Source organism: Pristis pectinata, chromosome 11, assembly GCF_009764475.1.
Source record: "Pristis pectinata isolate sPriPec2 chromosome 11, sPriPec2.1.pri, whole genome shotgun sequence".
NCBI classification, from domain to species: domain Eukaryota; kingdom Metazoa; phylum Chordata; class Chondrichthyes; order Rhinopristiformes; family Pristidae; genus Pristis; species Pristis pectinata.
In genome coordinates, this window is record NC_067415.1 from 85,462,571 (window position 1) to 85,485,271 (window position 22,701).

The following is a 22,701-nucleotide window of genomic DNA, read 5'->3' on the forward strand; positions in this document are numbered from 1 at the left end:
TTCTTCCTTAAATCTCCATGTGTATCTTCATCTTTACATTCTTACATTCTAAATTCTTCTTATGTGGCATGATGTCAAACTGATCTTGCAAAATTCAGAATTAGATTTATTGTCACCGACATATGACGTGAAATTTGTTGTTTTGTGGCAGTAGTACAGCGCAAAGACATAAAAATCCATAAATTACAAAAATACATAAATGGTGCAAAAACAAAGGAATAACAAGGTAGTGTTCCTGGGTTCATGGATCATTCAGAAATCTGGTGGTGGAGGGGAAGAAGCTGTTTCTGAATCGATGAAGGTCTCAACCTAAAACATCGGCTATTCATTTCCCTCCATAGGCACTGCCTGACCCGCTGAGTTCCTCCATCTTTTTGTGTGTTGCTTCAGATTCCAGCATCTGCAGTCTCTCGTGTCTTGGGTCCCTGCTGTGCGAGCTTGCAGTCTCTATCACATCCATCCAGTTAAGTCATGTGGGAGTTTGTTGCTTGGACCTGTAAGCCAACCAACATCTGTAGACATCTGTGGTCGTGTGTGTGTGTGTGTGTGTGTGTGTGTGTGTATGTGTGTGTGTGTGTGTGTGTGTGTGTGTGTCCATTTCCACACCAGCATCGAGGCTTTGATTGCCCTCAACCAGCTCCAATGCGTGGGCCATATTGTCCACATGCCCGACACCAGACTGATGAGAGGATCACTCTACTCTCTCACAGCAGATCTCCAGGAGGACATCTTAAAGTTGCTTCAAGGCCATTCTCAAAGTCTTCTTGAAAAGATAGAATATACTTGGCAGCTCATGGGATCTTACCCATGACTGTTCACAATGGCAAGGTTCAGGGATTCAGGGGGGATGCTGAGAAGCTCAAGTCTCTACACCAGGAGCGTGAGGTGGAAGCAGCACAGAACATTCCAAATGACCAAACCATCGACCCTGTGAAGCACTCACTGCTTCACCTGTGGCAGAGTCTGTGTATCCTACACAGGTCTTTTCAGCCACCTCAGAACACAGATCAGGAATAGAAGCAAGCCACCCTCGACTCTGACAGACTGCCTGGGAAGAACAGAGAGTGCAAGAGAGAGAGAGAGAGAGAGAGAGAGAGAGAGAGTGTGTGTGTGTGTGTGTGTGTGTGTGTGTGTGTGTGTGTGTGTGTGTGTCTGTACATGTGACAAGCACTAAGTATGCAGTTTGCTTTTGTACTGAGAAAAATTTCATTTAATTTCCTGTCCATATCCATTATGATAGTTTATTTCACAAGTTAACTGTCTCTTTTTTTGACTTAATTGAATTAAGATTTAGTCTGCTGTCTTCAAATTTGAGGGCTTTATTTCCCTGTTGTGTTGCCATCTCCAGTATTGTTGATGGGTTTACATTTAATAACATTGGAATGTGGTGTCTTGGCATGTTTATTCATAACACTGATTAAACCTTTGGAATGTGTCATCCAACAACCAACCCTGCTGCTCTTTGTAGAGTGTTATTCAGGTGCCACTTTTAAAGTCTGATTAATGAATGCCAAAAAAGAAACTCCCTTTGTGGTTTTATGCACTGATATGAGATGTGTGTATGTACAAACACTGAATTATTTCTGTCTTGAAAATACTATCTCGCTGGGATATAGAATCATACACAGCCTTTCAGTCCAACATTATTATGCTGGCTGTACAAAAGCACTAACAAACTTGTCTCATTCTACCTCACCCTCACCTCTGCAGCTTCGTAAATATTTCTTTTCAAAAATTCATTGAATTCCCATTTGAGAGTTATTATTGCATCTGCTTCCACCTCTGTTTTAGGCTGTGAATTTCATTTGCGAAAATATTGCCAGAGCAAGAGTAATTGTGCTGTGTTGGGTAGGTGAAGGGGAATGGGACCCAAGGTTCCAAGCTACTGATTGCTATTTGCAGACGAAATATACTCGGTGATTCCTCATGCATAATATCCAAATTTTCCCCTTCCAAATAAGCAGTGTTAGTTGTGACACACTGGGGTAGGTCCTGCTCCAAGGTTTGAGCACAGAAGTTCAGGCTGATGTCACAGTGCCATTTCCACTTCTAAGTTATGACTATAGCATTTAAGTAGCATCGGCAGTAAAATATTTGGTATGTCGTGAAGGGGATGTAAAAGCTACAGTTCTTTTCCTTTTTTCATCAGCACTGAAGGAGTGCTGCACTGTCAGAGGTGTTGACCTTTTGAAGGAGATAATAAACTAGGACCCACTCTCTCTCTGTCTCAGGTGAACATACAAGATCACTATTTGGAAGAGTGAAGGAGTAGAGAGGGCAAATGGCAATTTGGACTCGATTGCAAAGGGGTTGGAGTTTAGAAATAGGGAAGATTTGTTTCAATTCTACAAGGTATTGGTGAAGCCACACCTAGAGTACTGCACACTGTTTTGGTCCCCTTACCAAAGAAAGGATGTAGCAGCATTTGAGACAGTCCAAAGGAGATTCACAAAGCAAGTTTCTGAGATGAGAGAATTGTCCTATCAAGAGAGGTTAAGCAGATTAGGTCTGTATTCTTTGGAGTTGAGACGAATGAGGGGTGATCTTATTGTAACATAAGATGCTAAGGGGGCTTTACAGGGTAGATATCGAGATGTTTTCAATGGGATATAATTTCAAGATAAAGGACCGGTCATTGGAAACTGAGGTGTGTAGAGGGTGGTGAATCTCTGGAATTCTCTGCCCAAAGAGTTGTGGAGGCTGGATCATTAGATTCATTTGAAGAGGAGGTAGATACATTTTTGAAAGAGAAGGGGATTGAGGGCCATGGGGATCTGACACAGAGGACGAGTTGAGCTTGAAGTAGATCAACCTTGATCATATTGAATGGCATGGCAGGGTAGGCTTGAGGGGCTGAGTGACCTATTCCTGCTTCTATTTTCTTGCGTTCTTGAGTCCTGCCTGGTGCCCTGAACAGTAATTAATCCACAACCAACATCAGTAAAACAAATTATCTGGATGTTATCATTTGTGGGGTCTTGTTGAACACAAGTAGCTGCCACATTTCGTACATTACAATTTCAAAGTTACTTCACTGGCTGTAACACATTTTGAGGTGACAGTGTTGCCTATCCATTCATTGTACACAGAATGAATGACTATAAGGACCTAGATTATAAACAGTAGCTATGGTTTTGGTGTTCTTTGTACAGGTCACCAAAGTACATGATGAATACCAGCCAGATTATTATTGCTTACTATAATGGCAGTAAAGAAAAGTGCAATCTGCTCCATTGATGCAGCTGCAATTACACAGTCTTTATGTTTGGCACTTCAGGTCAGCTCCTGTTGGAATCAGTTAAACTAGACACCAGGAGGAGCACGAGAAATGGTGGATCAGTCAAGAAAACGAAGAAGGATGTGCCTTTCTGTAGCACCTTTCAATTTGCTTTGAGGATGTTCCAAAGCACCTTAAAGAAAACAAAGTACTTCTAGAAATGTGGTTGCTATTGTACACCTTAGCAGTCATATACACGAGGGGGTCTTCTTTCTGAAGTGTCGAGACAACAGAATCCTGTGGAAGTAACCACAGATGGTGTGAAAGAGTCAACCTTTTGTGCAGAGTTGTTATGGTTCTCCGTAAGACTGTACTGGTTGAATCTGACTCATAATCACTCCATTACCTTCATCTAAAGTAGTGGTTCCACCTCTCCAGCATTTTCCTTTCCTTTCCCTGACCTCAGTTCATCGACAGCTGAGACCCTCATCCGTATGGTAATTACCTCTCGACTGAACTATTACAGTGCTCTCCCAGCCAACCCTTCATCTTCCATGATCTGTAATCTTAAGCTGAGGAAAAATATCAGCCATAACTCCAGTGCTGAGCAGGCACAATGGTCCAAATGACCTAATTTTGCTTCTACAAGTAAGAGTCAGTAGGAAGCCAGTTGAGTTGCATGAAAATTTGCATATTTTCTAACTAATTCTAAATGTGCCCTGAAGTTGCTGTCATGGCAGATAACCTTAGATAGCATAACTTCGCAAGGTCGGTTAACAAATTACAGGATTTAATTTTTCTTGTAAACCTGCAGCTCCTTCAAGACATCCTCAACTATTTATTCCATAGTTTCATTTGTTTCTAGAAATTTATGATATCATTCTTCTTTGTGTAGTGTAGAGAAGTACATGGACCATATTAAATTCAATGGCAGGTGTTTCTTGCTATTCAGTATTCTGCATCACTGCAATTGCACAAGCATTTCCACATTGTTCAATCACTGAGCAAGAATCTAACTACTACTACTGACTGTCAATGGCAATATCATTGTTGATGCCATGTCCTCCACCATCAACATCTTGCATGTTAGCATTGACTAGAAACTTAATTGGACCAGCCACATGAATATTCTGGTGACAGGAGCAGATCAGAGACTGGGAACCCTCCCTACAGAGTTCCCAGTCTCTGACTTGCTGATTCCCTATAATTCCCTAAAATCTTTCCACTATGCACAAATGTGATGGAATATTTGGATGGGTGCCCACCAACAATAGCTCAAGAACAAACCAAACCGCTTGGTTGACACCCCTTCCACCTTAACATTTATTCACTTCATTGCCAGCACACCATGCCACTTACAAATGTACTATAGTTACACCCCCAGACTACTCCAACACACCTCCTAAACTTACTGCTAAAAAGGGCAAGGATAGCAGACATATGGGAGAACCACCTCCTGCTGACTGCCCTCCAGGATACTCGGAAACGGAGTGCTGTTTCTTCACTGCCACTGTGTCTAAATCCTGGAATAAGTTACAGGGAAAATTACTGAGAGCCTCCATAGAGCTAATGGCCTAAATGGTCTTCTTCTACGTAATATTGGAAATATGAAGATAAGAAAATACATGGAAGACAGAGATTTATCCAAAGAACCAGGAGATGATGAGATTTATTTTACGCAGTTAGTAGTGATCTGGAACACGCTGCCTGAAAGGGTGATGGAAGCAAATTCAAATGGGAATTGTGGAATTATTGGAAAAGGAGAAAAGTGCAAGGTTGAGGGGAAAGTGCAAGGCAGTGGAACTAATTAGAGCTAGCATAAGCATGATGGGCCAAATGGCCTCCTCCAGTGCCTTAGCCCATCACCCACAGGCTATTGTGATGTTAATGTCAGCAAGATGACACTGGTACTGTACATGAGGAACACACAACTTTATATTTGCAAGATGTTCTCAGTCCAACTGAATTGTCAGCTACCGAGAAATTATCTTTGACTTTCTTTTGAATGAGGGATAGAATATAATGGTGAAAGGATAGAGTATGGTACCATTTCTTTTGACTGAGAGAGAGAAAATAATGCTGCTGAAAGCATCCTTCAGCTAATGCTAACATCTTAATTGACGAATTATCTTAAATTTTATATTAAGGAGCAGGACAAAAAGGAGCTGTCCTTTCCGTCATCAAAGACACACAATGGTTTTATTAACTTTTATCAGCAGAAACCCCTCACTTTGACAGTCCCTCACCATTGGGTTAAATGATTCTGGAAGGACATTAAAACTTCATTGTTGCAAAAAATTATTGGCATCCTACTTAATTATCTGGTTATTTTGACTGACTCATATTTTACTTATTTCAAGAATTGTCAGACTTTACTCTATTTGAGGAACTCCTGGGGGAATAAAAGTATCTAAGTTCCAAAATTGATCAATGTTGGTTGAAGATGAAAGAATCTTACATTTCACTCAAGAGTTAACAATGAACCTGGCGGTTTTGATTTAGTTATGACATGAGATACTTAACAGGAAGGTATCTGCATGTTTAAGTAAGGGAAGAGGGAAAAAGATACCTCAATAGATTAAGGGGTTAGAATATAATGGAGTCATTTAGCTCTCTTCTGTTGCAATTTTACAACTTGATGTATGAAGCTGAATTGACACATAGCCTCCATGGTAGTTCCTCTCAGCTTAACACACAACATTAGCAAAAGAAAAGGCAAGAAATGCAGAGCACAGGAGACCAGGGTTCTCTCCTTATTTGAACTGATTTTGCTCTTTGATGGCATTATGGCTGCAGGCTATCATTTTACATTTTATGTCAGCTGCCTTTGTCAAGCAATCATTATTGATGCTGAACTCGGTTTTAATTCCCACTCCTCTGCTAATCAATTACAGCATTATATCCATTAATCAGGCTTTGTGGCAGGCTTTCATAAAGCTAATAATAGCTCCTTGGTTACAACTCAAACCAATGCAGGGTGCGATACAAGTATTAAAGTTTTAGCAGTTTTCTCATTTACCTATGTATATTGACTTGGGTACTTTTTCACCTTTGACCCATCGGTTGGGTTTTACATGAAATATAATTAATTAAATGCATTTAAAGTAGTTATTAAAGTTAAATGTGGAATCCGTTCTACCACATAACCACATGCTCTGTTTGTTGTATCCATTGCATTTTCATAGCAGGACCCGATTTGGCTCATCTTGACTGTCATTTCTTTGAAAGTACAAATCCCAATCTCCTCTTTTCTAATAGCCCTGTCATTTATTTTTCTTTTCAAGTTATTTACCCATTTCCTTTTTGAAGGATGCTATATAGCCTTGGATTCATTACCCTTTTAGGCAGAAACAACCAGATTCCATCTGGAAGGTAGCTATTGCTTCCATGTAGAAAGACAAGGAGAGTAGTGAATGGGAATGGATCTTGTTGTTTTACCTCCACTTCTCCTCCCTTTCAACCAGTATGGTTCTGATTAAAACAACTTCCGTTTGGTAATTGGTTTATTATTGTCACATGTTCCGAGATACAGTGGAAAACTTTTGTTTGCATTTCATCCAGGCAGATCATTGCATACATGAATATCAAAAGCAGGGGGAAGAAACAAAATGCAGAATACAGTGTTACAGTTACAGAGAAAGTGCCGTGCAGGTAGACCAAATGCAAGGGCCATGATGAGGTAGATTGAGAGAACAAGAGTTCATCTTTATCATATAAGACGTCCATTCAAAAGGCTGACATCCATCCTTTAATTTGACAAAAGCATGTCAAGGTGACCAAAATGTTGGATTAGAGTTTTGAAGGAGTGTCTTAATGGAGGAAAGAAAGGGTAGGGAGGCTCGGGGGGGGGGGGGGGGCAGTTCCTGTATGTACAGTGCTTGTAGTTTAAGGAAGACCACCAGTGATGTCACAGATGTGAGACTCAAAACTCATCGAGCTCATGTGGTGCCTGCAATAAGCCATTTATTTTGGAAATACTCAGAGCTGGAATCATTACATTAGTTGAAAAGATCATTCAATTTAGTGTTAGAGTTGTAAGTGAAAGTGCAGCTCATCCTCGATCCCAAAGGAGAACCGAAGAAGTCTGGATTCTAACTGATTCTCACCACGTTCTTCATGGTCTCATATGATAATGAAATTGCTTCTTCTCCTTTCATGTGAATCACACATTTACTATTCAATGGTTTCCTTCAGATCTGTGCTCAACAGCAAGACGCTGGAGGGCGAGAGGTGGTTACAGAGAGAAGGAACAGAGAGGCATTTTCAAATGGCAATGAGAATTTATGTAACCTTGGCATTTACCGTTCATAAAACCATGTTGGTTTTGCCAAAGCATATCATGAAAACCAATGCTGTGTTATTATTGTCATTAATGATGGATGTCAGTATTTTGTCAACTGGTCTAAAATTTTCCATTTTCTCTCTCCCTCCTTGAGTAGTGAAGTTAAGTTTGCTTACTTCTAATCTGCTGGAACTGTTCTGGACTCTGCACGATTTTGTAAGATCATCACTGGTTTATCCAGGCTGCCTCTTTTGCAACCTTTGAAAGTAGGCAGTTAGGTCAGTGTATTTTTTGGCATTTAGTCATAATTTCTCTCCCACTTTCTTTTTACCCAATGTTATTACTCTATATTCCTCACTGCCACTGGACCCTTGGATCCCCATTATTTCTGATACTGGTTGCATCATGGTCTGGTACGGCAGTTCGAATGCACAGAAGCAAAAGAAGCTGCAGAGAGTAGTGGACTCAGCCCAATGCATCACGGGCACATCCCTCCCCACCATCTTGACCATGCCATCTATTCACTACTACTATCAAGCAGGAGGTGCAGAAGCCTGAAGTCCCACACCAGCAGGTTCAAGTACAGCTATTTCCCTTCAACCATTCGGTTCTTGAACCAACCTGCACAACCCCAATCACTATCTCAGTATAGCAACACTATGACCATTCTACACTACAATAAACTTTGTTTTCTCTTTGTCCTAATTATGTTCTTTCTTGTATAATTTTGTATAATTTATGTTTAATTTATGTTTTTCTTCTGAATGCTTTGTCCCTAATGCTATGTGCCTGTGATGCTGCTACAAGTAAGTTTTTCATTGCACCTGTGCACACATGGACTTGTGCAGATGACAATAAACTCGACTTGACAGTTATTTTGTTTTCCCCAGTAATTATAAATTTTTTTTTAATTCCTCATGCATTTCTTTTTCTTTTATTCTTTCCCTTTTCCATGGTTGTAAAAATGTTCACATCCTTTTATATTTCTTGCCAATTTATTCAAATTCTCTCTTCTTGCTCTTTATCAGTTTTTTGAATTCCTGTTGCTGCTTTCAAAAACTCTCCAACTCCATGGTTGCATGGCACCATACTTGTCAATGATAGAAAACTCTTAAACAAATACTAACTCTGACTTCTGAGGACTCACTTTTCACATGGAGATTTTAATTCTCAATGGAATGTATATCTACTTAATTTAACTTCCAACCTACATTTACCTAATTCATCTCTCATGCCTATATAATTGCATGTTCAAGACTAATTTCTCATCTGGATTGTGTCCCTCTCAAAATTGCTATAAAATTTAATCAAATTGTGATTACTTTTCCCTAGAGAATCGCTTACTTTGAGGTTACAAATTAACTCCATTTCATTACCCAAGTGAAGACCTGGAATAGTTAGTACCAGCGTTGTTTCATGATATATGGATCGAGGAAAATATCCTGAATGAGTTTTATGAACTAATCCTGGAAACTGTTTTTGCCATTTTGATTTGCCCAGTCCATGGTGATTAAAGTCTCCAACAATTATTGTATTTGTGATTAATTCTCTTTCCAGTAGGGTGGCTTCTGCCAGGAGGCATATGCACTACAAATATTGTTTTTTATATTTTTTTCTCTGCTTTTTCTATTCTTCTCCTTCCTTTAATTCCTGACCTGGATCACCATGCACCCACATCTCTGTAATGGTTATGAGGCCAAACACCTTTATTTCTATTTTATGACATTACGTTTGAAACAAACACTTGATGCATTAAATTTTAAATTTTTACCAACATTTGGCTTTGTTCATTGACGTATTATGATGCTGCTCTCCTGTCACAGTCTGCTTATCGTCACAGAAATTGGTCCTTTAGAGTCTTAAAGTCATACAGCACAGAAGCAGGCCCTTCAGCCCACCAAGTCAATGCCGACCAGCAAGTACCCATCTATACTAATCCCATTTACCAGCACTTGGTCTATAACCTTCTATGCCTTTGTTTCATGGCTTTGCCTTTCCTATTTAGATCAGTAACTGCATCCTCACCTGAGCTCACCTCTGCCCCCAGATTTCTCTTTAGTTTAATACTCTCTTTATAGCCCTGTTTGTCTGATTTGCCAGGACATCTGTTGCAGCCCAATTTGAGAGGAGTCTTTCAAAGCAGAATAATTCCCTCTTCCCCCCACTGCTGATGTCCATAATAATATTTTGAATTCCAGAAAAGTGAAAGAAGAGGGGATACAGAGTGCTTTGGAGTTTCTTAAACCATGTCAAATGTGATTAAGCCATGAAGAAAGCCAATAGAATAATTCTTATGATGGCAGATATAAAATATTGAGGATGAACTATAATTGTAAATGTATATAAAACCTTGGCAAGGCCAAATTTGGGAGTATTGTGGCAGTTTTTGACTCCATAACTACTCAGAAAATCTTGATAAGATGGTACAGTGGATTTAAACGGACATCAGTGTAGAAAATGAGGAAGAATAGATAAAAGATTAAATGTAAGAGATGTAGCACAGAGAGCGGCTGATATTTGTACACAAGGATTTCTGAAAATATGGAATGAGCTACCAGAATTCATGACATACAAAGAATAACTTGCTTTTTTATAGTTTTTTTTATGGCCCCCTGGTTATCCCAAAGAGCTTTACTGCCATTGAAGTACTTTTGAAGTCTAGTCACTACCGCAACGTAGGAAATACAGCAGCCCAAATCTGCACAGTAAGCTGCCAGAATCATAATGACCAGATCATCCTCTTTTGGTATGTTGAATGAGGGGTAAATGTTGGTACAGGGAAGCTGGGAAAACTCCCCTGCTCTTATTTGAAACGGTGCAGTTGGATTTTATTTTAATCCACCTGACAGAGCTCATGCAGTCTCAGGTTACCATCTCCTCCAAAGTTCTGAGTCCCTGGTGGTGACAGTCCTCCTTCAGCACTGGAGGGTCAGTCTAGATTTCTTCTGCTGAAGTCTCTGGAGTGGGACATGAGTGTACAACCATCTGACTTACAAAATGAATTAAATAAAACATACTTTTTTAATGCAAAATCTCACAAAGGTAGTAAATTAAATCCCAGTTAAAGCTTCTCAACAGAATGCCTTCAGGTAGCTGTTTATAGTCTATGATTATATATGTTTGTTTATCTAATTACAGTCCTCAGTGTGCAGTCGGTTCATATATAACAGTGCAATCTGGTTTGACATTTCTTATATGGTGGAGCTTGTGGAATGTATATTTGGTCAATGAGTGCTCAGTTTCTGGAAGTTCATTCTTCTGCTGAAATAAACTGAGGAAGCTAAGAGGAAATGCAAGGTAAACACAAATGTTTTAAAGTTAGTATTTTGGAGGAAAAGTTCTCCAGGTACGACAAATAGGCCTCAAAGAGGACAGGATAAAGAGGACAATAGGAGACGAGGAAACAAAAGCAATATACTGGAAACGTGAAATAGAAACAGAAAATGCTGGGAACACTCAGCAAGTCAGGCAGCATGGGGTCAGAGAGTTATACAGCATGGAAACAGGCCATTCGGCCCACTATGTCCACACTGACCAGTGGGCACCCATCGGTGCTAACCCCAATCTTCCAGCACTGGGCCCATAGCATTCCTTGCCTGTGTGATTCAAGTGCTCATGTAGACACTTCTTTAATGCTCTCAGTGATTCTGCTTCCACCACTCTCTCAGGCAGTGTGTTCCAGGTAGTCACCACTGTCTGGGTGAAAAAGGTTGTCCTCAGATCCCCTTTACTCTAAATCTCTTCCCCCTTACCCAAAATTTGTGTCCTCTGGTTTTATCTACCTCTGATGTGGGGGAAAATTTCCTGCAGTCTACCCTATCTATGCCCCTCATTACTTTATATCCCTCAATCAGGTCCCCTCTTAACCTCCCCTGCTCCAGGGAGAACAGACCCAGCCTCTCCAGTGTCTCCTCATAACTGAAACACTCCATCCCAGGCAACATCTTGGTGAATCTCTCTAATGTTATCACACCTCTCCCATAGTGAGTGTGATGACCAGAACTGCACGCAGTACATCAGCTCAGGGCTGACCAGTGTTTTATAAAGTTGGAGTATAACCTCCCTGCTCTTGTATTCAATGCATCAACTAATGGCCAGCATCCCATATGAATTCTTAACCATGTTATCTACCTGTGTTGCCACCATCGAGGATCTTTGGACCTGACCACCCTCTATTGCTCAGTAATTCCTAGGACCCAACCATTCATGGTGTATGTCCTAGCCTCATTTGTACTCCCAAAATGTATCTGTAGAGAGAGAAACTGGAGACAAAGAAAGATTGTCTTGTCCAACTTCAGAGGCTTGCACACAGTGCCAGTGCAAAAGGAGTGCCACACTGTCAGAGGTGCTGTCCTTTGATTGAACTGTTAAACCAAGTCCCTGTCTGCTCTTCCGGAGGTGAAGGAGTCAGCAGCACTATTTCAGACAATGGAGTAGTTCTCCTGGCCAATTTTAATCACTCTAATAAGATCACCAAAACAGATAATTGGCCTTCACCACATTGCTGTTTATTACAGCGGGGGCTACAGCTAAAGAGTGCTTCACTGGTCCTTACTGCCTGCCTGGCTGGGATCAACCAATTCAACTATCATTAGACTTCATTGAGGAACTTCTGGACCATCTGAATATATATAGTAACAAAAGCAAAATGCTGAAAATCTGAAATAAAGCAGAAAATGTTGGAAACACTCAGCAGGTCAGACAGCATCTATGGAGAGAGAAAAACAGTCAATGTTTTGCATTGATGGGTTTTCATCAGAGAATACCAACTTTTCAATGTGCCTCTCTTTTCAGAGTAAATGTCATACAACTAATGATGAGGGTAAAGTAATATTTTTTTATTCATTCAAGGGATGTGAGCTTCATAGGCTGAGCCAGCATTTACTTTCCCAATTTTAGTTGCCCTTGAGAAGGTGGTGAGCTGCCTTCTTGAACTGATACTGTTCTTGAGGTGTGGAGATAGGGAAAGAGTTCCAGGATTTTGACCCAGCAACGGTGAAGTTGCCCTCCAAGTCAGGATGGTGTGAGGCTTGGACGGCAACTTCTAGGGGGTGGTGTTCCCCGTGCTTTTGCTGCCCTTGTCCTTCTTGCTGGTAGAGGTGGTGGGTTTGGAAGCCGAGACGCATTTAAAGGAGATATTGGGATTAGGATGCATTTAACAAGAACAACATTCTTGTGTTTATGTAATGATTGATGTAGGAAACTGACCCAGAGGTGTGTTGGCAGACAAATCTGTCCAAATTTTAAGAAGGCTTCAAAGGAGGAGAGTATGGTAGAGAGGCAGAGAAGTTTAGGGAGGTAATTCCAGACATTAGGACCTTGGCAGCTGAAGGCTGGTGGAGTGCTTAAATTCAGGGATGATCAGAAGTAAGATGTGATTACAGATGAGTGCTTATTGTTTAGTGCTGAAGATCTCTCCACTAGGGCAGCTGGGAATATCCATAGGGAGCTGATTTTGTGGTTGAATCGTTGAAAATTGAGTTCACGGAGTACTGCAGAAACGTACAGCAAGGTTTGATTAGAATTATTTGAACTGTGCTTGCTGCAGGCACGTCCACACAGTGTATTGTGCTGGTACTGTAGTTACAAATTTGAGTGTTACTTTTTAAACCTGAAGGAATTTGATGGGCATTGTTTTCCATTTTATTATACCACAATAAAAGAAGCATTTCTTCTGTGTATTTTTTTTACAATTTTTCTACATGTCACTTAGCTGTCCACGCCATTGTTTGAACTTCATTCTGCCTCCCTTTCCACAGCAACCAGTTGTGTCATTCCCTCATGATCAGCACTTTTGATGCTTTTGTTTTTTTGCCGTACCTCAGAAGTCCATTTTTTCTTTTATCTCTCTCCCATTCATGCATGAGGGAACAGTTGTGCTGTGTTGTGGGGATGTTCTGCTGGATTTCAAAACAGTGGGGTTTCTCTTTATTCTGTTCAAAGTAGTACAATAGGGACCAAAGGGTCTGAATGTCTGCGCCAGAATGCACACTATAATGTGCCAGGTTATTCTCTATCTCAAAGTCAATAAAAATGCTAAGTTAACAGCCCCTGCCGACATTACCATCTACAATGCTTTCTCACATTCAGCCATATATCATGTTTCAGGTAAAAGTTGTTTTTTTTTCCTTAATTGTTTTGACTCTGGTTCCTTGTAGTTGGTTTCTGGGTTGGTTATCTCTTAAAAGAATTTGCATTTTCTTTTTAACTATTTGGATTCAGACAAAAAAATCCATACTAATGAGGTCATAAGGAATAAACAGGATAAGTGGTACTTGGATAGCTCTTGAGACTAGTTATTGAAACCACTTGCCGCTGATTTATCCCTTTTAATGAAGACAGGGACATTCAGTCAGCTCTTGTGTCGAGGAGAACTCATTGATTTGTTCCTTCACCATTCTTTTGTGCCCCAGATAATTTCAGTAAATTTTTGTTCTGTCCTTCATTGAGAATGCTTTACTTTGGTCATTCTTTGCCTTTAATGACTAGCTGTTTCACGCTGGGTATTAACTTTTATTGCACTAGTTTGCCCTCTTGAGTTAAGGCTTTAGGCAATGTCACATGATCCAAGCAAAAGCAATCTATGATTGTAAACAAAACCTTAAAGTAAACAGGAGCTCTGAAGATCAAGCATAAAATTGAATTATACAAATTGTTATGAGATGATTTAAATTTTTTTGTTTCTTCTTTTTTAAATTTATAGTCTTTGCATTTTGCTGTGAATTATTATAATTTCCATACTGCAATGGCTTATGGTTACCGCAATTAGCTTTGCATTCAAGCAATCCAATCATTTTATTGCTTATGCATTTCAATCATTTAGAATCCCCTATTGTTATGCAATTACAGTAATGCTTGTAACTGTTAATTTTCAAGTCCTTGCTTATGCAGATCTTCTTACAACATCATCTTACATGAAGAATAAAAGGCAACTTTTTAAAATTGTAAATTATTTCACATTTTTGGTAATAGTTCCGTCTCTAGTTTTGGAAAGTGCTTTAATTGTGCTTTAAGAGTGCTGTAATTATTACTCTTCACCTGCAAATTTCCCGTTTTTTTTGTTCAATCTAACTGTGCTCTGCCAGGGCTTCATAGGATCAGACGTTCACCCAGTCAGGAAGTTGTGAGTTCTAATCCTGCCTAAAAACCTGAGTGTAAAATCCAGTGCAGTACCAAGGAAATACTGCTTTGTCGGAAGAGCATTTTTTGGAATGGGAGATTAACAAAGGCTACTAAAATGGTCATAAACTAATTTAACTGCACTGTTTTGAAGGGGAGTTCTTCCCAGTTTCCTGACCAATATTTGTCTCTCAACAAATGATACTAACAGAAATTGCATAGTGATTATCTTATTGCTGTTTAAGAGAACTTGTTGAAATTGGGAGTGACACTAGCCTCTAGTTCTGGCATGGTATGGACAATCTTCTATAAAGTCCATAAATGCCATAACTTGTATCAACTCATATGTTTTCCCTAGAGAACATCGCCATTGGTTTGCAACTGGAAGCAAGAACACTTGATTGATAATATTTTTCTTCTTTTATCTAACTCAAGGAACCCAATTAGGCTGTTGTCCTTTCATTACTGAACTGACTGATGTTTGACATAGCATCACACATGATGGTGTGCCTGTGATTCTGCTGCAAGTAAGTTTTTCATTGCACCTGTGCATACATGTACTTGTGCGTGTGACAATAAACTCAACTTTGACTTTGAGCCACCTAAGGAGATATTAGGATAGATAACATAGACCTTGTTTGAAGAGGTAGGTTTTAAGAAGTGTCTTGAAGGAGGAAAGAGTGACAGAGAGGCTTAGGAAGGAAATCCTAGAGCTAGGGACCTTGGCATCTGAAGGCACGGCTAGCATGGTGTATATTAGCATTGAGCAAGAGTGCATAATTAGAGGAGCATAGAGATCCTTTTAATTCATTCCTATGTTGTGAGGGTTGTTGGCAAGGCCAACATGTGATGCCATTACTTTGGGAAGGAGCTGGTGAGCTGCGTTCTTGATCCGCTGTAGACCGTGCAGTGAAGGTGCTCCCACAGTGATTTTTTGGAGGGAGTTCCGTTGATGATGAAGGAACAGCAGTATATTTCCAATGTGAGGTTAAGATGTGAATCAGAGGAGAGCCTGTAGGTGGTGGTGTTCTCAAGTACATTCTGCCCATCACGGGCACAACCCTCCCCACCATCGAGGACATCTTCAAGAGGCGGTGCCTCAAGAAGGCGGCATCCATCACTAAGAACCCTCACCATCCAGGAGATGCCCTCTTCTCATTACTACCATCGGGGAGGACGTCCGGAGCCTGAAGACCCACACAATGATTCAGAAACAGCTTCTTCCCCTCTGCCATGAAATATCTGAATGGTCCGTGAATCCATGAACACTACCTCATTGTTCCTTTTTTTTGCACTATTTATTTATTTGTAATTTATAGCAATTTTATGTCTTTGCACTGTACTGCTGCCGCAGAACCACACATTTCACATCATATAAGACACTGATAATAATACTGATTCTGCCCTCACTTCTCAGTGGTAAGTGTTGCAAATTTGAGTTGCTGTTGGACTAGCCCAGGGAAGTGACCACAGGACATTTTGTAGATGGTTATTAGGTTGGGGGACGTTGCAAAAATGAGTGGTGAGAACATGCAGGGATTCAAACCTCAGTCATACCCACAATACGGCAAATTTCTTGGATGCTGCTTGGTCAACTCCTTTGAACTCTCCCCCCACCTGCGTCTGTCTGCATTCATCTATCATCCACCTGCGTCTTGTCTCCCAACTCCACCCCTCCCCCTCCCCTTCCTGGGTCCATCTGCTTGTCATCCTTCACCCCTCCTCAGTCCACCAGTCACCTACTGGCCCCTGTCTCGCCCTTTCCCCTCTCCATTTATACTCTTAGCCCTGATGCAGGGTCCCAACCCGAAATGTTGACAATTCCTTTTCCTCCACAGATGCTGCTTGACCTTCTGAGTTCCTCCTGCAGATTGCTTGTTGCTCCTTTGAATGCTCCATTTTGTTAGAAATTTCCACAGTGTTTGGTTTAACTTCCAGGCAGGGTTTTTTTCCCCTATCCATCAGCAATTTATTCTTCTGTTCAACAAAAGTAACGCATTTGCTTTTGTTCCAGCACAGGTTCAGGTTATTTTATTATACAGTTGGCACTTTTAATTACCTAATGGAAGTTCTCATTTCCTCCATCACCCTATGACTTACCATTTTGGCTACATAATAACTTTAACATCATACTTGATATAATATTTTTAGAAACCACAAGCTATAAGACAAAATGCACCCTCACCATCCGGGACACGCCCTCTTCTCGTTACTGTCATCAGGGAGGAGGGACAGGAGCCTGAAGACCCACATTCAATGATTCAGGAACCGCTTCTTCCCCTCCGCCATCAGATTTCTGAATGGTCCTTGATCCCATGAACACTACCTTGTTATTCCTTTTCTTGCACTATTTATTTAGTTTTGTAATTTATAGTTTTTATGTCTTTGCACTGTACTGCTGCCACAAAACAACAAATTTCATGTCATAGAAGTCAGTGACAATAAATCTGATTCTGATAAAATTATCTACACTTCTATAGTTTTGATTCAAAAAGTTTGCATTTGTATAGCACCTTTGTGATCTCAGGACATCCTAAAGAACTTTACAGTTGATAAACTACTTTTGAAGTCCAGTCACTGTGACAATGCAGGGAACACAGGAGTCAAATTACACACAGCAAACCTTCCTGGACAACAAAGTGATAATGAGCAGATAATCTTTTTTTAGTTAATCTTTCCACCATCAACAATAGTGGCATCATCTACCGGGGTCCAAGAATTGCCCTCGCTAAACCCCTCCACGTCTTTTTTCTCTTTTAAGGTGCTCAAAATGTATTGAGTGTTTGGCCATCTGTTCCAATATCTTTTTTTTGACCCAATGTGAATTGTATTTGATGGCACTCCTGTGAAAAGCAGTGGTTGTTTTTTGCTGTGTTGAAGTTACATTTTAAATGCAAGTTGTTGTTTATGTGATGGATAACTGTTGGACTGGACATTTCTGTCCTTCAAAATAGTGCAATGGAAATGTTCATCGCCACCTTGGTTTAACATCTCATACAAAAGACAAATGATGACTTTTGCTTAGTAATTTTTTAGACTTTGACATTATGAAGCTTTGCGTTTTATGCATCACCCCCCACAGACCCCAGGTCACTTCCTTCATATTTTCCTGTACGCTGGGTTCTCCTTATCCCAACTAATTTTCTATCCTCTTGGATAACTAACAATAACCCATACCATATGGTAATGTAACCTGAGAACATATCCCAAAATACATTTCAGAAGCTGCAGTTACATGTTTGACCCTTGGTGACTGGAAAAGTGTTTTGGAATCTTTTAAATCTCTATGAGGATTACTCAAATAGCTCAGGGGCAATTACATTAAATGTTTGAAGAGGCTCTCCATAGAACCATACCGCACAAAACAGGCCCTTTGGCCCACCATGTTGTGCCGTCCATCAAACCACCCTCACACTATCTAAACCTTTCCTCCTGCATATTCCTCTATCTCACATTCCTCCATGTGCCTATCTAACAAACTCTTGAACCTGTCCAATGTATCTGCCTCCACCACCACCCCAGGTAGTGCATTCCATGCACCAACCGCTCTCTGGGTGAAAAACCTCCCCCTGACATCTCCCCTGAACCTCCCACCCGTAACCTTAAAGCCATGCCCTCTCGTCTTGAGCATTGGTACCCTGGGAAGGAGGCGCTGGCTGTCTACTCTGTCTATTCCTCTCAATATTTTATATACCTCTATCATGTCTCCCCTCATCCTCCTCCTTTCCAGTGAATAAAGCCCTAGCACCTTAAGCCTCTCCTCATATTCCATACGCTCTAATCCAGGCAGCATCCTGGTAAATCTCCTCTGCACCCTCTCCAACGCCTCCACATCCTTCCTATAATGCGGCGACCAAAACTGAACACAGTACTCTAAGTGTGGTCTAACTAGAGTTTTGTAAAGCTGCAGTCTTTCAGTGGAGAGGAATGTGACCAGTTTCTTCCTTGGTGTTAACTAAGTAGCCCATTTCAGCTGGGCACTCGTCAAAATGTTATAATTGGTGCCAGTACCTATGCATTAAACCAGAGAAAAGTGGATAGGTTTCTACTTTGAAATACTGCCCACTGAACTTTGTCGGAAATGTATGTGTGCGTTTCTATTAGTGATGCCTCAACAGTCAATAGCCACTGTTGACACATGGGTAATACCTCTTAGAGTGAGGTACCAGAAAGTGACTGCACATAGTACATTGAAACTACATTAAGTCTACTGGACAGAAAATGGCCATTCAGCCCAAGTGTTTGTGTTCCATAGCAGCTTCCTCCCACCCCTCGATAGTTCACCCTTTCAACAGATCCTTCCTCACTTGTGTACTTAACGCGCTTTCTTTAAATGCTGTTGTCCTCAACCAGACACAAGAGAGGCTGCAGATGCTGGAAATCTGGAGCAACGCACACAAAATGCTGGAGGAACTCAGCAGGTCAGGCAGTATTTATGGAGGGAAATGAACAGTCCTGTGTCCTGATGAAGGGTCTTGTCCCAAAACGTCGACTGTTCATTTCCCTCTATAGATGCTGCCTGACCTGCTGAGTTCCTCCACTGTTTTGTGTGCGTTGTCCTCAACCACTCCCCATGATGGTGAACACCACCTTCTTACCACTCTCTGAGGTACATAAAGGTTCTCATGAATTCCCTTTTGGATTTGCTGGGGACTCTGATGTCTATGTCACCCTCAACCTTTGCTCTCCTAGATTAAAGAGACCCAGCCTCTTCAACCTTTCCAGAGCAGAAGAGTAAATGATAGTTGGCCACTCGGCCCATCAAACCTGCTCTACCATTCAACAAGATCACAGCTGATCCTGTGCCTTGATTCTCTTAGTGTCTAAAAATCTCTTGATCTCAGCTTTCAGTGTGCTCAGTGACTGACCATTCATTGGCCCTCTGAGGTAGAGAATTCCAAAGATGTGATGGATATATCAGAAGGGAATTGGTAAACTATTTGAAAGAGGTAAATCTGCAGGGCTACAGAAACAGAGCACAGAAATAGGGCTCATTGGATAGGTTCTTCAAACAACCAACGTAGCACAATGGACCAAACAGCCTCCATTTTTCTTTGTGATTCCATGCTAAAAACACAAGAATTTTACAGGCAGCTTTACAGATGTTAATACAAACTTGTGATGCCAGCGAATGAAAAGTAAACACTACTCTTTAATAGTGTTCATATTTCAGTAGGTCACAAGTGCATTCCTCCAGCAACAGCACTGTAGCAGATGTTGTATTGCAAGGAGGTACTGCTAACCTTCATTGTAACAGAACCACAGAGGCTGACCAAAACAGAAAATGTCAGGAATACTCAGCAGGTCAGGCAGCATCTGTGTAAAGAGAAACAGTTAACCGTTCAGGACCTGCTGAGTATTTCCATCTTCTGTTTCGTCAGCATCAGCAGTTTTGTTTTGGTTTTCAAAGAGGTTTGGTTAATTCATAGATGAAGTTTGAGTTTGATGTCAGCATTCTTTGTACCTAGAGTTAAAGAGTCATACAGCACGGAAATGGGCCCTTTGGCCCAACCGGTCCATGCTGACCAAGATTCCCATCTAAATTAGCCCCATTTGCCACTTGCCTGACTTAAACATAGAGTCACTTAAAATATTATAACGAGTGCCCTTGCAATAATTTAGCACCCATTTGGGAAATTTGTTCAACTAATGTGAATGGTTAGATCTTTTGCCCACTCTGTAAATCATGCTGGGAACTTTCACATCCCCATCGCCACAAGTAACATCAGAAACCTACTTGTACTTCTAAAGCATTTTCTACAAGCTTAGGACATCTCAGAGCTCTTTGCAAACACTGACATGCTTTTAACATGTGGAAACTGTTGTAATGCAGAAACCACAGCAGGTAATTTGTGCACAGAGAACTCTCACAAACAGCAATGAGATTATTAAAAAGGGGACTAAGTGAATAGGAATTGAAACCATCCTTGTGGGCATTTGAGACCTGAATGGAGATAGGGGATGACCTTTCAATGCTTATGGAACCTCACTGTGTGTATTTTACTTTATTACTTCTTTTAATGTAACACTTCTGTGAAATGTCTTAAGTTCTTCCTGCTGCATTAAAGGCAACATATGAATGGAAGTTGTCATTATTGAGACAAACCTATAAAAGATGATGATGTGTAAAGCACATTGGGACACCCTGACGTTGTCAGAGATGCTGTTCAATACATGTGTTGGCCTCATCTACCCCATTAAGAGAATATAAAGGATACCATGACTGTGTTTGAAGGAGAGTTGAGCAGTTCCCCCCAGTGCACTGAAACCAAAAGTTATCCCCAACCAATATCACTAAACCTGGTTATCTGCTCATTATCACTTTACCATTTGCGGGAGCTTGCTGTGCATCAATTGGCTGTCATATTTCCTACACGATAACACTTCAGGAAAATACTTCACATTGGCTGCAAAATGCAAAGGCCACTACATATATGCAAGTCTTTTCATTATACACACTAAAGTGGATGTTGAGGTTGCCACATGGACCTTCTTGAGGTATGGCTGCCTTTAACATATGTTTATTGTGTGGAGCCTTACTTTTTATGATTTGCTCTCAGAATTTGTAGAGATTGAGTGTGGTGTTTTGTTCTGACCTGTTTAATACATGGTAATGTGTTAAGTGAACTGTGACGATGCCAGGTGCCTGAGTTTGTAGCCATCTGTAATCTTGCCACACGAGAGAGATGCAGTTTACCACAATACTGTTTCAAAGATTTAATCCCTCCCCTCCAGGATAACATTTCCTCATCCATTTCTGCTTTTTGACTTTTCTTTGTTTGGTTAACGTAGAGTACTTTCTGCCTTCTTTTCACTTGCATTCTCAGGGTTTTGAAGACTCTGTTTCTCTCCCCTCCCCCTCCCCCCTGACCTGGCTTTGTGTTTGTTCCTGATCAATACATTAGCTGTAGGGTTTTCTCCCTCTTGGAGATTGGACGCTCCTCCCCCTTTTGCTGTTCCACTGTCCTTATAAAGCCAAGCCGTGTTTATTCCTCCCCTTTCTTATTCCTTCCCTTTGCTCACAGACATTGTCGCCGGTTTCTTTCTATATAATACTGCGGTATTCAAGATCCCTGTTGAGCTGAAAAACACTATGATGCTGGAGGAACTCCTCCAGCATCATGGTGTTTTTCATCTAGATTCCAGCATCTGCAGTCCTTTGTTTCCCCGTTGAGCTGATACTGTATGCAGAAAGTGCCCAAAGGCACAGCTACCTGAATTACTTTTAATTGTACACCACATAGCGATGCTTCTTCAGGCTTTGATTCGGCTTGATTGATGCTTCAAGCCAATTGTCAGTGTAGATGATGGGATTAAGTGCCTCTTGAAGTGACTTTACATTTTTGTGAGAACAATGAAAAAGAGAGAGAGAGAGAGAGAGCACTTATTCACTTTCAGGAGTGACCTCAGTTTCTTTAAAAACAAAACTGGTGACAAATGCTTTGAACCCCAAATGAATAGTTCCAATATAAAAAAAAGGCAGGTGAGCACTGTCGACTGCACTGTGATTAGGCACATGTGATCCATGCAATTTTGCACAATTCATTAGTGTTAATGGGCTGAGAATGCAGTGCTGCAGAGCCAGTGGTGGGAAGGGGAAGGATGTAACACTGATCATTAGCATCTCTGATTAAACGTGCACTCCGCAGTTGGAATAGTAAAACTGTTTGGACAACTGTACCGATTAAGCAACAGCTGAGTGTCGACAACTGAATGCCAGTGGCTGTGAGAAGTGCAAATGTTTGTGCAAGCTTTGCTGGTGTTTACAACAAACATTTCAAGTCTTCCAGTTTTAATTAGAGAACAGTTCTATGCAGATTTTTGTTCTCGTTAATTTTTTTTAGGATTCTTAATCTGTTCCCCCTTTTTGCTCAATTGTGCATGCTCTTGAATGGATTTATTCAGCTGGTATCTTCTAAGCCTCACAGAAAGCCAACTAAGTGCGAAACAATTACATCTGATCTGGCTTTGACAAACCATTGGGAATGACTGCCCCACACTACAAACCTGGTCGAATGAGCAGCTTGAGTGAAAACAGAGTTGGTGATTGGGAAAGAGACTTTCACACATCCATTTCTTTACA

General features: G+C 40.8%; 1 protein-coding gene across 4 annotated transcripts in view; it reads left to right on the plus strand.

Moving 5' to 3' along the window:
* Positions 1-22,701, plus strand: part of clybl (citrate lyase beta like) — a 123,875-nt gene that overhangs the window by 58,815 nt on the left and 42,359 nt on the right. For 2 of the 4 annotated variants that reach the window (XM_052026732.1, XM_052026729.1), the window contains one exon: positions 342-463. The exons of the other annotated variants lie outside the window; for them this stretch is intronic. Coding sequence is in view for 1 of the 2 variants with exons in the window: in XM_052026729.1 (XP_051882689.1) it covers positions 342-463 (122 nt within the window). In the remaining variant the exon portion in view is untranslated. The remainder of the gene's footprint in view (positions 1-341; positions 464-22,701) is intronic. 4 annotated transcript variants of the gene reach the window in all.